Genomic DNA, 12,017 nt, shown 5'->3' with positions numbered 1-12,017 from the left:
TGTACCAATTTGGGCACAAGGATAGTGTTAATAGATTTGTTGCATGTGGTATATATGACAGAGTGTTGCTCCATCTACCTTCATCTTTGCATGTGTATATTGATCGTTAATTTGCAAATAATACTGTTCTATTTCAGACAATCATGATAATAGCAGATAACTTCCATTTTTATGCTTAGGTTATGTAGGGGAAACATTACATTATGACTTTGCTGGTAAACATGTTAAATACAAATCAATATTTGATTTACTTGATAGCGAATTAGCAGATGAAACATTAATAATGAACAAACTACATGTAATAGTTTGCTTGTTAAGCGCAGAATGAAATTGCTAAGATTATGATCAAATTAGTTGTGTGGTGGATATGTCGAACATTCAATTCATATTAAACAGGGATTAAAATGAAGAGTATTCCTATTGTTGAAGTTACAGTGAAACATTTATCTACAAATTTGATCCTCTTCGTCTTTTCTCACCATAAATTGCATTCCACAGGCCACAGGATAAGAAAAAATGATTTTGGTTTTTGAATCTAGGGGAGTATGAGGTTGGAGAGGAACAGTGGAAACGGGATGAAATCCTGGCTGCCAAAATCAAAAAATTTCTGTCGGTGAGTTATCTATGAAGAATGTTTGTTGTTGACGGAGCCCATCCCTCCGAGTCACGGCTCTCTAACAGCTTTCACCTCCAAAACACAAGCATGTCAAATTGGCAAAGGTACATAGAAACTGCCATATAAGACTGTCAAATGTAGCAACTCTTACATGATCTTAAATAACTACCTCAAAGTCATGTAACAGACCCTGATGGACAGAGGGGAGTGGCATAATTAGATGCTTCCTAAAAAGGGTGGAAGGACTAGCTGTGTTTTGGGGATGAAAGATGTCAGACCTTTCAGCAGCTGTGGTAGATGACCAAGCCGGGCAGGGGTGGATGGTGCCTCACATTTAGTACCAGTAAGCACTCCAGCTTACTTGATGTTTTCTCGTCTTTCTAGGGGATCTAGAAAGCACCAGCGATCGGTCCTCTCTTAGGTCCACCCGGCCTTCAAATAGACATGCTAAAATGTTGCAATTTGAGCAAGGGCGAGGCGGCTCCCTCGATGACGAGAGCGGGTCGTCGGACCGTCAAATAAAAGATTCGGGCATAGACACTGGGTTTTCCAGTAGTAATCAAACTTTGAATGAAGACCTTCTTAACTTGCTTAAGGTACAAGCACTATAGGCAGTTTCTCTATTCTTGGCTTTTATTTGTTCTCTGCTTTGTATTTTTGGCGATGTTTCTTTGAACTTTCCCTTTTTCTTCACTCATTCTTCCAATGCTTGCATTGAAATGATCTTATTTTTTGGAAATGAATTACTATACATTGAAGAGTGTTTTTGTTTTGAATTCTTTCTTACTTGATAATTAAATACATTTATGTTTTAGGTTTAATTTTATGTATGTTTTATCAGATGTTTGAATATTTTCATTTGTATCTTGGATAAAAGAAATGTTTTCTTTCTACAAATAGAGACTTTATTTTTGTCATTGAACACAGAAGCTAATGTTTAGATGTGTATTTCTTCCTATTCTGTTCCCAAAGAATTTGGCAATTAGTTTGTGTTTTTTGTTTATTATTTTGCCCAGTTCTATGAAATTAACTATTCAGTGCATATTTGATAGGTTATATGTCACACTGATGTCCATCATGTCAATTTTAAGTGTATTTTTCTTGTGTTAAATATATCAAAATTCTTTTTCAAATACAGTAGGAGTGACAGTTGCACCTATATATTGATTTGTAAAACCCATTTATATCATTTGTAATTTTTTTGTTACCTTATACACATTAAGTATTGACTAAATTACAAAAACATATAAATAATCGATGTGTACAATGCGTAAAATTACTAAATCATAGTGTTTTTTCATTTTATTTTAATAAATGTCATGTATTCATACCTGCTCTTTCATAACTTTCTGTTTCACAATAATTGCTTTTCAGGAAGATAGTACACATGAAATCAATATTTAACTTTTGTTCTCTTATTAACAAAAAAACCAGTGAATTGAAGGAAAGTAGGGTATTAAGAGGAAACAGTGCTAGTGCACTTCGCACATATTGTGTCCTGAAGGTACCTTTGTTGTGTGAAAAATGGGTTGTCTTTAATTTGTAATAGCAAAATGTTGATCTTTTCCTTTCCATACAAAGGAAAATGTTTTGTTAAATGGATGAACATGGATTAGGAGTTTCTTGTGAAGAAAGTTCTTACTCAATGTCATCACGACGAGAGGTACCGTATTCGACGTAATAAGCGCCCAGGGCGCTCTCAAAATTAGAAATAGGGGCCTCTTATTAGAATATTACTTTGGTGGAAAAAACAGAGTTGAAAGATAAAGTTCGTGGTTTATGCTGACAGTCTGAACTGTTTATATACGACAGATACATTTTTCCAGAATTTAATTGCCCATAATTAAGGGTGCATATAACACAAGGGTGCGTATTGTACACGAATAAATAAGTCTTGTGTACATTGATAAATCGGAAGGGGGCTAATTGGGATTGTTCACTTGCCAATATATTAGCAAATATAGCCGTGGGCGCTTATTAGAGCGGGGCGCTTATTACGTCGAATACGGTATGCATGAAGAGCATGTGATACATATGGGGCATAGGAGGATCATCCATGAAACAGTCTGTGTGTTTACCCCTGGGATGCAGCATTTAGTGCCTTGCCGGACACTTGATATGTGATCATGGAAACAAACCTTGTGTCCGTGTCACATTAAAGTGCAAACATGTAACCTTTCACTTAGTTCTTGGATTCCGTCCAGGGTGCAGTTGTACAAAACAACCTTAGCTCTACGACTGTCGTAAGTCTGTGTTTAGGTATGGGAGTTACGATCACCTTAGTGCTAAGATCGCTTTGTAAAACGGTACCCAGGATGTAAAACAATCAATACACTTTGTTTAATGTCTTTTATTTTAATATTTTGATCAAACAAATTCATTAGTTAGTTTAAGAATTTTTTTGTCTCTGAATAGTTTCTATTGAATATTTCAAAATTGATTTTATTTTATTCGACATGTGGAGAGCATGTAGCTCACACCATCACCAAGAAACAATCAGTAAATGTATTCGTCAACATAGTCATCATATTTCGTCATCTTGAGTTTCTGTTTTGCTGTGCATAGTGAACTTTGGTTATCAAGAATCAAAGAATTTGGCAAAGTGCAATAAAGGGGTGAACAGACATATATTTGTTTCAAACTGAACTTGCTTGGATGACCTGAAACAGGAATGTTAGATCAATTTGTTATGTTTATGGAATGATGCTTTAGAAATGTGAAACATCTATTTATGTCTGCTTTGTCACTCTCCAGTTTTCACCCACTAGCTTCTGACTATGGTGATGGGGTGGTGGGTGTGTTATCATGTTTTCAACTGCATCTGTAATTACACCATGTTGACATTGTTATCAAATTGTTAAGTTTACATGTTTCCATCAATTAGCTGTATTAAGATGCATGAGAACCAAAAAGTACTGCTTTGAACATAAATATGGACATATAAGTTGAAAAATATCTACATACTTTGGCATGTTCATATCATAGAAAATACTTAATTTATCATGTGGAAAATATAATATTTGCTCATTTCTTAAACATATAGTGAACATTTAACACTTTATAACAAGCACAATTTTTTTGGTTGAAATCCCTATACACATATGTGTATTTTTACATTTAAGTGGTTAAAGCATTGAATTGTCAAACTGAAACCCTGGGTTTGATTCCCAACATGCAAGCTGATGTGGCATTAAGCAATATTCACTCACTCACTCACTCCCAACATGCAAACAATGTGTGAAGCCCCGTTTTTAGTTTCCCCTGCAATGTTATGACTGACACAGTGGTAAAAGCAGCGTAAAGTTGCTACTCACCCTCTTTTAACTGAAACTCTGTATTGTACATATATTTCAATGGTATATTTCTTTTAATGTCACAAAACGCCAGAGAAGAGTGCATGTGCTTTCTCTTGTTATTGTTGAAAGTATTGTGAGAATTCATAGACGTCAAACCTTTCTGCTCTGCATTGACAGACTTCCATGCTTGGCTACTGGACAGCCATTTTGAAGTATCTGAAACTACTTCCGTCTCACTAGATGTTACAGTGGTCCCTTTGTGGTTCTCCTGCTGATCATTATACTGTACACATGTGAAGATAAAGATATTTCAAAACATCTTTATTAACCTAAATGTAATGTTTGTCTTTAAAGAAACTTCAAATCCAAATTGAGATTTTTGTAAGAATAATGGCAATATTTTAATGATAGGTCTCATGGTTTTGATGATAATGATGAGACTGTGTTGCTTCTAGCATCCTGTTACCTGGCAACCATCAGCGGATGGCTCCAAGTGGATTGGTCATATGATCCTGAAGAAAACCCCACTTGAGGGAGGAGGACAGAAGAGCGATTCCAGCGCTATACTGGGTAAGCCACACACACACGACAAGCTAGCACAGATCGTGACCACACACATAGCCAGCTGTCACCACTTCTTACAACAGAGGAGCTGCGACAATGGTAATGACACTCCATAATGATAATAGCCAGCAGTTAAGCATACAGGAGCTGGGAAACAGGCGTAGGTGACTTGTGTTGCAGCTAGACTTTATGGAAATATGCATAATGAACATTATTAAATCAACTATGTTGGGTTTTTTCAGGTCTGAAAGTGATTGGTGGCAAGCTGTCAGAAAAAGGAAAATTGGGTGCTTTCATTGCAAAGGTGAAGAAGGGAAGCATTGCTGACACTGTTGGCCATCTTAGACCAGGTATGTGTTGATCATGCACTTGATATCTTACAGAGTAGGCATTCCATGCAAGGCATCTGTATGTCATTGGCTTGATATCTTACAGAGTAGGCATTCCATACAAGGCATCTGTATGTCATTGGCTTGATATCTTACAGAGTAGGCATTCCATGCAAGGCATCTGTATGTCATTGGCTTGATATCTTACAGAGTAGGCATTCCATGCAAGGCATCTGTATGTCATTGGCTTGATATCTTACAGAGTAGGCATTCCATGCAAGGCATCTGTATGTCATTGGCTTGATATCTTACAGAGTAGGCATTCCATGCAAGGCATCTGTATGTCATTGGCTTGATATCTTACAGAGTAGGCATTCCATGCAAGGCATCTGTATGTCATTGGCTTGATATCTTACAGAGATTGGCTTGATATCTTACAGAGTAGGCATTCCATACAAGGCATCTGTATATCATCAGCTTCATGTCTTACAGAGTAGACTTTTTATACAAGGCATCTGTATGCCATTGGCTTGCTATCTTTTTGAGATAAAGTATGTGTGTATAATTAGTGTAATGTCTTTCTTTGAAGGCATTTCAATTTCAGTCGAGGTATATGTATACAACTGTTTACTTTAAACACTTGGCCCTTTTAGGTCAGGATTGTGTATAGTGATGTATTGATATTTGGTTAATCGGCTTATTCTTCTAGTACTATGGGAAAATATAATGTTACATTAAGTATATTAGTAAGATGACTGACTTTCTTAAATCCTAATCCAATAATCATGGGAATAGTATGAGACATTTTTCATATGACTTGAAATGTTATTGTTTCAGAGAAGTAAAATCTGATCGGTTATGTGTATAAGCAATATATACAGACTTAGAATGTCTCAATTATTCTTTATTTATGTGCTTTTATGTTGGTATTCTTGCAATTTAATGTTGTTTTTGTGCAGGTGATGAAGTGGTGGAGTGGAATGGTCGGTCTCTACAAGGTGCCACTTATGAGGAGGTGTATGAGATTATCCTAGAGTCCAAGCAGGAGCCACAAGTGGAGCTGATTGTACATCGTGGTGTAGAGTAAGTGCACCAAGTACCACACTTAAACACAAAGCTTTCAACAGTAATCAGTGACGTGTTCATTATCAAAGGGGGCGGTATCATGGTGGTTAAAGCTTTTGCTCATCACACCGAAGATTCCCCACATGGGTACAATGTGTGAAGCCCATTTCTGGTGTGCCCCGGCGTGATATTCCTGGAATATTGCTAAAACCGATCAATCAATCAAGCAAGCAAGCAAGCAATCAAGCAATCAAGCAATCGTTATCAATCAATCGTTATCAAAGAAATGTGATGTTATATGAGGCTTGACACATGAAGGGGTCTAATCCAGAACTTCAAATGTCAAGGTCAAATGTACTGGTTCCACTCATTACCTTATGTCCATATGCTCCAAACAGAAAACCTTAAGTCCATACAGTTCTACACAGAACACCTAACATCCACAAAACTTCACAGTACACCCTATGTCCATACAGCTCTCACTGAACACCTAACATCCACAGAACTTCACAGTACACCCTATGTCCATACAGTTCTACACAGAACACCTAACATCCACAGAACTTCACAGTACACCCTATGTCCATACAGCTCTCACTGAACACCTAACATCCACAAAACTTCACAGAACACCCTATGTCCATACAGCTCTCACAGAACACCTAACATCCACAAAACTTCACAGTACACCCTATGTCCATACAGCTCTCACTGAACACCTAACATCCACAAAACTTCACAGTACACCCTATGTCCATACAGCTCTCACTGAACACCTAACATCCACAAAACTTAACAGTACACCCTATGTCCATACAGCTCTCACTGAACACCTAACATCCACAAAACTTCACAGAACACCCTATGTCCATACAGCTCTCACAGAACACCTAACATCCACAAAACTTCACAGTACACCCTATGTCCATACAGCTCTCACTGAACACCTAACATCCACAAAACTTCACAGTACACCCTATGTCCATACAGCTCTCACTGAACACCTAACATCCACAAAACTTCACAGTACACCCTATGTCCATACAGCTCTCACTGAACACAAAGACAGTGATAACAAAAAGTTAACTTAATTGCAAATATACATTATGATGTCTGGTAATGCTTAGTGAAACATTTATTAAAAAATTCATTAATAAAATAAAATAGTGCGTAAATGGGTTCTTAACCAAACCTCCAGCCATTAGTTACATCAATTGTTAATGAGGAAAACACAGTTTTGATGTCAGTTGTAGTAGTGGTAATAATAATAGTGAGCACTCGATTTTCATTCTCAGCTCCCTGGGGAGTATACAACCCAAGCTACCTGTGAGGCGCTAGAGGGTTAACAGCCACATTACCATCTCATCATTGTATGTTTTTCTTCTTGTGTTTCAGCACTGGTGAGGTTCCCCCTGGGATACAGTCAGCACACACTGACCATGCCCGAGGTAGGTGTCCTTGTCATGTCATACTCAACTAGCACTGGTCATCATGCAACACCTGTACAAATCATTTCCTCGTTACAGGTTCCATAGTGTTTCCCCAATCTGTAAAATGTTGATGGTTTTTGTTTTATTTTATTCTGGTATGCCAGTAAGATTTTGTTTATTTGTTTGCTGTTTTTCATTTTCTTTCTCTTATTTTTGTGTATTGGAAGTACATTTTCATGTAACATCATTGAAGGCTATTGAATGATATTTGATATTCAGATTAGAAAGGACATGTACTGTAAGTATGTTATCAATTAAATGAAATTTACCTGAGATCTATGTATACTAATGCCATAACAATAGACCCTGCCACAATGATGAAGCTTGAAGGGCAAAGTCATGTATCTACAGCACTGGAACCTGGTATTTCATCAAAATGGTACTGCCAAATTAAGTTCATTTTATCATAATATTACATTTATTGTTTTTTGACAGATCCACCTAATAGATTGTGATTTTACTCTGCAACAATTTTCAAAATTAGATATGAGTACTTTTTAAAAAATCTAAAATATGAACACCGAAGAATAACGATTATCCGACTAAACAGATTCCATTGGTAGTAAAAGACAAAATAGCAGTGAAAATTATATGAATGGGTCACTGAGACTCGATGACACAGGTGTCAACTGATGTTTTGTTTTGATTTTAATAATTATGCCATTTTTATATCTATAGAGAAATTCCAGGCTTCAGTGTATGTCCATTTAACTGCGTGAGAATATTAATACTGTGTCCAATATAACAATTTCTGCCTTACTTACCCTGCAAATTCTATAAGCAGACATGCCTTGGTTAGAAATTCATGAGTAAGAAGAACATTTGGCTTATGTGGGAATGAAAATACACCCTCAACCATCAGCATGTGGAAATCTTCTTAAAAATATATTCTATACCAAGTCATAATATCATATATATAGTATATTATGTCTTTTTTTCATATATTTGCAAGATATGGTACTTGTTCATTTTAATGGTACTTTCACGCACATGTTAAACTTGCTGCTAACTTCATGTAAGAAATGTAACTAAATGCATGTTAAACCTGGGATGGCATGCAGTTGTGCTTTTTCAAAGAACATATATTGCAAGTCATATATATATAATTGTTCTGCCAAATAAATAAATAAATGCTTTTTCTTCTACTAACTCCAGTATTCTGACATAATTCCACTTCTTGGTATTCTTTGATTGAACACTGATGGAAGTAACCATTTGCGAATCAATATGTACATGATTTTATGAAAATTGAAGGTTTTGTTTGTAAACAAATTATTTTGCTAGCTGATGTTTCAACCAGCTGGCACATGCTGTTGTCTTTCACAATATTTACACAGACTAATTCAGATGGAAGTGATTTGTGGATGTTATCGGTAGTTCATTGTCCATGATAAACCATGATACATAGGACTTTTAGACAAACATTCTTCTATCAAGTTACTGATTACATGATAAGGGAGGTTATTAAAATGAGATCAGATATAGAGTTACTATTTTATCTATTTAATCTGAACGCCTTGTTTGTTTTCCTTGCACAGTCATGCAGGCAGGGAACAGAATGTGCACTAATATTATGTTTATATTTTGTAACAAAATATTAAATGTTGCATGGAGGTCTGTGTCAAACTAATTTTCCGTGAAAAATAATTTCAACTTTGCTTTTTTCCAGATTATGGACTAAAGGATGCCATACCGACAACTGACCGAAGAGGACGCATCAGTGTTACTGTGACATCTCCAGGATCGCCAGGCTTGAGGTCAAGGCCACACACACCGCAGATTACTGGAAAACTTCAGGTATTTCCTTATGGATAGTTTATTAATTAATTCTCTTTGCAGTTATTGTATGAACATATCATTATATATGTTTGTTGATTTGATTTGCCTTAATAAAAATTGTGCCATAAAATTATTATAGCAGGTTTTCCCATAAAATGTTAACAATTAACATACTTGACATTCACATATATATTTCTTTTATTAAATCAGTTTATGAAGTAGCAGGGTCAATAAAACAGAATTGTATCATGTGTGATTTTTTCCAGATAAAGTTATGGTATGACGTTCAAAGCTACCAGCTGATTGTCACTGTCATCAACGCAATTGAGCTCCCATTGACTGATGGTGGCAAATTCCGCAACCCCTACTGCAAGCTGTATTTGCTCCCTGACCGGAGGTAATTTCTGTTTTCAAGATCATACCAGCACTTGTAATAACTACAACACTACCACATCCCCTCCTTCCAACAAGCAACAGCTTCAAGTTGTCCCTTTTCCGAGCACCATCCTCCATCTTTAGCAGGGATTATGGGAACTTACAGTCTGACAGGAAGATTCCTCAGCAGGAAACTATTTAAATTATGATTCTATGGCATTGCACTATATTTGGTAAACTCAGAGACTCCAGCTAAATGCTTGATTAAATGTTTGAGCAAATAGATTGCCATGTACTGCAAATTTCATAGGAGTTGTGATTGTTGTAGATAGAAGTTTATAGGGTTCAAATGATGTGTCTAGATTTTAAGAGTGTGTTCACAAAACATATCACAATATATTAGTTTGTTTTAGAATTGAAGAATACCCTTTGATGTTGACGTATCAAAGGAATAGAAATTGAGGTTATCACATAATAATATCACAATTAAATATTGACTTGATATCAACCAGAAGTGTCGATCAATCCCATTTTGTGGATGTTAATATGAATTGATGAAAAATATGTTTTGAAACAGGGTTGAGTATATCACAATAATAGACATAGTTTAACCTTAAATATTTGTGACATTCAAAAAATTTGCAAATGGTGCAATGTCAAGAATGAGACTCAGGTATAGCCATATTAAATATCCTTGTCATGGTTGTAGCAAGAATGGATCTTGCTTCATCAGCACTAGAGTATGTGAGGAGGAACTTGCAGGCTGTATAGTGCCCCAGTACTCTGTATCACCCATCATTGTGCTCATATCACCTCCCTCATCACACCCAAATCATTGTTGCACATTTCACAAATACCGTATTCGACGTAATAAGCGCCCACTAGTGAACAATTCCCATTGCACCCCTTCTGATTGATCAATGTACACAAGATTTATTTATTATATGTATAAAACACACTCGTATGTTATATGCACCCTTAACTATTGGCAATTAATTTCTGGAAAATTATATCTATCGTATATAAACATTTCAGGCTGTCAGCATCAACCACGAAATTTACAATCTTTCAACTCTGGGTTTTTTCCCACCAAAATAATGTTCTAATAAGAGCCCCCTATTTTTAATTTTGAGAGCGCCCTGGGCGCTTATTACGTCGAATACAGTACTGGGATTGTGCCAAAACTAGAACACATTATCTTGAGTACCAGCACTACCTGTTAGTGAAACTGAAATGTGTCCTGTTAGTTTTAGCACAGTCCCTGATAACTATATTTTTAACTGAAAGCTATTTGATCATTTCATGTCTTTAGCTTCGAAAAGTATCTATGATAGATACTAGGTTGCCCAATGTGTCTCTTAAGAAATTATGTCCTACTTGGCATCCAAATCTCGTTGTGTGTTAACAGATACAACACAACCAGTCAAATGGAATGTCATGTTACATTTGTTTTGGAAATATTAACAAATTGAAGTGAACAAATTTTATTTTACTCTCTATATGAATCATTGTCAAGATTTTATTTCATACTGCAACTTAATATGCATCATATGTCAATAAGATTTTCGAAATATTAAATTGAACTACATTGCACAAAAAAGCCTCATTTGGAATTTGAGTAAATGTTATGTTCAACATGTTTAACAGTTTTACTGTCCAATGTATGAAATAAAATCTTGAATGTTGATTTTATATAAATCTTTTGGGCACTGATACGTTTTACAAGTTTACTTTTACTGTGCTGATATGTTACAATTTCTTGCTTCATGTAACTAAGGTGAATGTTTCATCCAAGACCCAGAACAATCATGGCTCAGTTCATGTTACTGTGTATGCGATGAGAGGATAGGCACTTGGGGTGACTAATAATACATCCTTTTTACTATTTCTTCAGAAAGGTTTCAATGATAGTTTTGAAATAGAGTCTTTTATGAATATTAGAAATGCATATGGGTGAAAAGTTCGGGTCTGGTTTGTCTAAATTGTTTGATTACTTAGAAGTTAATGGATGACGAGGTAGACACAATTTTATGGATAACAACTTCTTTAATACTGTGAAAAGCCACATTTCGGTATAGATCCTTATACCGTTGTTAAGCAAGACTGAATGAGGGTACTTACTTACTTACAGAACAGAATATATATAGTAGGTGGAGGATTAACAGTAGAGGATTAACAGTAACAACAATTGCATACATGAGTGGGATAACATTGGTAGGTGTGACAACAAAGGGATGATGCTGTCACAACACGATGGACAGAGAACACATAGGTGGAAGCCAATAGGGACATGAAGCCAATAAATAGGATAAGTCTGATTTGTCTGCCTCCCAGATCCTAGACATTAAATTAAGAAAGGAATCCAACTCAAGTCTAGATTGATTTGGCAAGTCTAGAAATTAAGCATTGTTTTGGGCTCCATTTGGATTTTGTTTTATAGTTGTAGATATATATTTTTAAATAAGATAACTTTATTTCTGATACTAAATCTCGAAAGTAAGTA

The 12,017-nt window shown here is 35.8% G+C and overlaps 1 protein-coding gene across 10 annotated transcripts in view; it reads left to right on the top strand.

Annotated features, from left to right (window-relative positions):
* The window catches only part of LOC124148564 (regulating synaptic membrane exocytosis protein 2-like), an 84,373-nt gene that overhangs the window by 45,042 nt on the left and 27,314 nt on the right, over window positions 1–12,017 (top strand). For 7 of the 10 annotated variants that reach the window (XM_046519797.2, XM_046519747.2, XM_046519738.2 and 4 more), the window contains 7 exons: window positions 1,001–1,212; window positions 4,368–4,482; window positions 4,719–4,826; window positions 5,765–5,888; window positions 7,266–7,318; window positions 9,030–9,157; window positions 9,406–9,536. In XM_046519797.2, coding sequence (XP_046375753.1) covers window positions 1,001–1,212; window positions 4,368–4,482; window positions 4,719–4,826; window positions 5,765–5,888; window positions 7,266–7,318; window positions 9,030–9,157; window positions 9,406–9,536 — 871 coding nt within the window. Of the gene's footprint in view, window positions 1–539; window positions 614–1,000; window positions 1,213–4,367; window positions 4,483–4,718; window positions 4,827–5,764; window positions 5,889–7,265; window positions 7,319–9,029; window positions 9,158–9,405; window positions 9,537–12,017 lie in introns of all 10 variants that reach the window. The other 3 variants (XM_046519784.2, XM_046519765.2, XM_046519756.2) reach the window with 1 other exon arrangement.

Source organism: Haliotis rufescens, unplaced genomic scaffold (genome assembly GCF_023055435.1).
Source record: "Haliotis rufescens isolate VD_foot unplaced genomic scaffold, xgHalRufe1.0.p SCAF_1, whole genome shotgun sequence".
In the NCBI taxonomy this organism is placed as follows: domain Eukaryota; kingdom Metazoa; phylum Mollusca; class Gastropoda; order Lepetellida; family Haliotidae; genus Haliotis; species Haliotis rufescens.
Note: the sequence above shows the minus strand (reverse complement) of the source record. Positions and strands in the feature narration are given on the sequence as shown.